Source organism: Pan troglodytes, chromosome X (assembly GCF_028858775.2).
Source record: "Pan troglodytes isolate AG18354 chromosome X, NHGRI_mPanTro3-v2.0_pri, whole genome shotgun sequence".
NCBI lineage: Eukaryota > Metazoa > Chordata > Mammalia > Primates > Hominidae > Pan > Pan troglodytes.
This window is the reverse complement of record NC_072421.2, coordinates 63,197,922-63,201,572: the sequence shown is the minus strand read 5'-3', so window position 1 is coordinate 63,201,572 and position 3,651 is coordinate 63,197,922. Positions and strand designations below refer to the sequence as shown.

Below are 3,651 nucleotides of genomic sequence, written 5' to 3'. Positions count from 1 at the left end.
AGAGAAACCAAGGTGAGTGTTTGGAGAAGAGGTCAACATGTGTGTGTATAACTACACTAATAAGGTAGGCATTAATTCTACTGGGACTGATATTTGGGTAGTATGCAGGGATAGAGCTGTACAGGCTGTTAAAATATTTAAAAACTTCTATACTGATTGGTAACACTCTTCACTCACACCACCACCACCTTGATTCCTTCATGAGAACTCCTCCCCCTAGGACCTCCCCATATAATTCAACAACCAAAGGATTAATGCCTGGCATAGCAGGGGCCTCCAGGACTCTGCTCTAACACTAGGGCCACGAAAGTTTGTAGGTTGTCAGACTCCCTTCCAGGTGTCAAATATTTAGAATATCACCCCTAATTATCTCTACATACCCTGAGGAGAAACCAAGGTGCAGAGAGGCCAAGGTCACACAGCTAGTTCTATGGCTGATTGTATCCCTTCAAAATTCGTATGTTGAAGCTCTGACCCCCAGCACCTCAGAATGTGACTGTATTTGGAGACTGAGTCTTTAAATAAGTAATTAAGTTAAAATGAGGCTGTTGGACCAGGCATGGTGGCTCACGCCTGTAATCCCAGCATTTGGGAGGCTGAGATGGGCGGATCACGAGGTCAGGAGTTCGAGACCAGCCTGACCAACATGGTGAAACCCTGTCTCTATTAAAAATACAAAAAAAAAAAAAAATTAGCCAAGTGTGGTGGCACATGCCTGTAATCCCAGCTACTCAGGAGGCTGAGGCAGGAGAATTGCTTGAACCAGAGAGGCAGAGGTTGCAGTGAGCCGAAATCGCGCCACTGCACTCCAGCCTGGGTGACAGAGCAAGATTCCGCGGGCTTGGTGGAGGGGCAGGATTCCGGGCAGGAGCCTTGCCTCTCAGGTGGCGGGCTCTGCGACCCTGCGAGATGGACGGGACGGAAGGCAGTGTCGGGCAGCCCGGCCCCACTGAGCGGTCCCACCGAAGCAGCGTGTCCTCCATGGGAGCCCGAGCGGCTGACGTGCTGGTATACCTGGCGGATGACACGGTGGTGCCCCTGGCTGTGGAGAACCTGCCCTCGCTCCGTGCCCATGAGCTGCACTACGCCGTCCGCGAGGTCCTGCAGCTTCCGGACATCGCCCTGGATGTCTTCGCGCTTTGGCTGGTCTCCCCTCTGCTGGAGGTGCAGCTGAAACCCAAGAACCAGCCCTACAAGCTGGGACGCCAGTGGCCGGAGCTGCTGCTGCGCTTCACCAGTGCCCCGGACGACGATGTGGCCATGGATGAGCCTTTCCTGCAGTTCCGAAGGAACGTGTTCTTCCCAAAGGGGCGGGAGCTCCAGATCCCCGACGAGGAGGTCCTGCGGCTGCTCTATGAGGAGGCCAAGGGCAACGTGCTGGCTGCACGGTACCTGTGCGACGTTGAGGACTGCGAGGCTCTGGGCGCCCTGGTGTGCCGCGTGCAGCTTGTGCCCTACCAGCACGACTGGCCGGCAGCCTGCGACCTGAGGGAGAAGCTGGACTCCTTCCTGCCTGCCCACCTCTGTAAGCGGGGCCAGGGTCTCTTTGCTGCCCTCCGGGGCCGTGGGGCCAGGGCCGGGCCGGGTGAGCAGGGCCTGCTGAACGCCTACCGCGAGGTGCAGGAGGTCAGCAGCGACGGCGGGTGTGAGGCCGCCCTGGGCACCCACTACCGCGCCTACCTCCTCAAGTGCCACAAGCTGCCCTTCTATGGGTGTGCCTTCTTCCACGGTGAGGTTGACAAGCCAGCCCAAGGCTTTTTGCACCGGGGTGGGCGCAAATCAGTTTCTGTGGCCATCAGTCTGGAAGGTGTGCACGTCGTCGACAGCAGAGAGAAGCACGTCCTGCTGGGCCTGCGCTTCCAGGAGCTGTCGTGGGACCACACCTCCCCTGAGGAGGAGGAGCCCATCCTGTGGCTGGAGTTCGACAGGGACAGCGGGGTCACACCTGTCAACAAGCTCCTCAAGATCTACTCCAAGCAGGCCGAACTGATGAGCAGCCTCATTGAGTACTGCATCTAACTGAGCCAGGCGGCGGAGCCCGCAGGCCCCCAGGACAGTGCAACTGGCTCGCCCTCAGACCTCAGCTCCTCGCCGGCTCCTGTTCAGCGCCCCAAGCTGCGGAGGCAGGGCAGTGTGGTGTCCAGCCGGATCCAGCATCTCTCCACCATCGACTACGTGGAGGACGGCAAGGGGATCAGGTGAGTGAAGACGAAGAGCACCACGTCCTTCTTCAGCCGGCAGCTGTCCTTGGGCCAGGGGAGCTACACCGTGGTGCAGCCCAGCGACAGCCTGGAGCAGGGCTGAGGACGCTGCACCCCGCAGGAGGAGGGCAACTGGGGGCCCTGGCCCGGCATTGTCCTCCTGAGGAGCAGGGGCTGGCTAACAGTCTCATGGGTCACCACATGGGGAGGGCTGCCTCAGCAGATTTCTCAGACCACGGAGAAGTGACTTTTGCGCCCGGGGCCATGCCCGGGCTGTGCAAAGCTGGCCAGGGCCTCCCACAGGGCCCCTCTGCAGCCTGCCCTCCCTTCCCCCCCTTTCCCCGGATGCTGGGCCCTGCTGCTATCTCAGGACCATCCGATCAAGCTGCAGCTGCCACCCTCACCTAGAAACATGCCTTTGTGCCTACCTCAAGATGGGCAGTTTCCCCTGTTCTGAAGTGCCCGGTGGCAGGTCCAGTGGCAGAGGACCAAGGATTGAGGTTTGGGACCTGAAGGTCCAGTGTGTGCCTTTGGCCTCTTCCCTGGACTTGAGTGACCAGTCCCCGCCTTCCTCCTGGTAATGCTCCACTCCCTGGACTTGGATGACCAGTTTCCTGCCTTCTTCCTGCTGGTGCTCCACCCCCCACTGCCAGGCTGGGCCACCACTCTGAGGAGGGTGGGAAGGTCCTCCCTGGATTGAACCCGGACAGAAACACGGTGAGGGCCCCCACCACACCTCCCTGTTGAATCAGGAATGGAGGGAGCCAGGCAGGGCCCTACCTGGGGTCCTGTGCCCCTCGTTCTGGTCTCCTTTGCAGGCACGAGACACCAGAAAGAGCATGCCTTTCTGATAACCTTTGGTGATGTCACTGCTGGAAGGTGGCTGTCCTGTGGACCACCCGGCCTCCAGATCCACACTCACAGTCTGTGAAAAACTCCTGAAAATCCCCTGGTGGGCACTCCCTGGAGCCCAAGCAGCTCCCCTAGGGGACTGACCAGACCTGCCCTCTCCTCCTGTGTCTGGGTCTTCAGGTTTTAGTTTCGTCTTTGTTCATCTAAGTTGTGCCGGGGCAACGCCAGGAAGTGCCCTGGGTAACCTCTGGTGCGCGCTCCTTCCCAGGCGGCGCCATGGCTTCCTCTGGGGGCCGGTGCGTGCCCGGAAAAGCCTGGGCCACACGGGACAGTCTCTCTTTTCTCGAGTACACTTGGAAAGGTGACTGATGTGGGTGCTTGGCTTCTCTGGTCCCAGCTTGCCCTCCAGGGAGCAGGGGCTCTGTCTTGTCCCAGATGAGCTGAGCCCCTGAGAGGAGGGCTTTCCCAGCCCTGGGACCCTCTGAGGTGGGTGTGCAGGTCTCACAGGTGCTTCCTGGGACTTCCTGTGGCAGCACAGGGCTTGGTTTTGTCTTCTGTTCCCGGTGGAAAACCGTGGGAGAGGAAGCTCAGGCCTCTA

General features: G+C 59.5%; 1 protein-coding gene across 1 annotated transcript; it reads left to right on the top strand.

Annotated features, from left to right (window-relative positions):
- The first annotated feature begins 780 nt into the window (after positions 1-780).
- On the top strand, positions 781-2,736 carry LOC465674 (putative FERM domain-containing protein FRMD8P1). The gene has a single exon (XM_003954010.6). The coding sequence runs from the start codon at positions 910-912 to the stop codon at positions 2,017-2,019; it is 1,110 nt and encodes a 369-aa protein (XP_003954059.4). The 5' UTR covers positions 781-909; the 3' UTR covers positions 2,020-2,736.
- Positions 2,737-3,651: the final 915 nt, after the last annotated feature.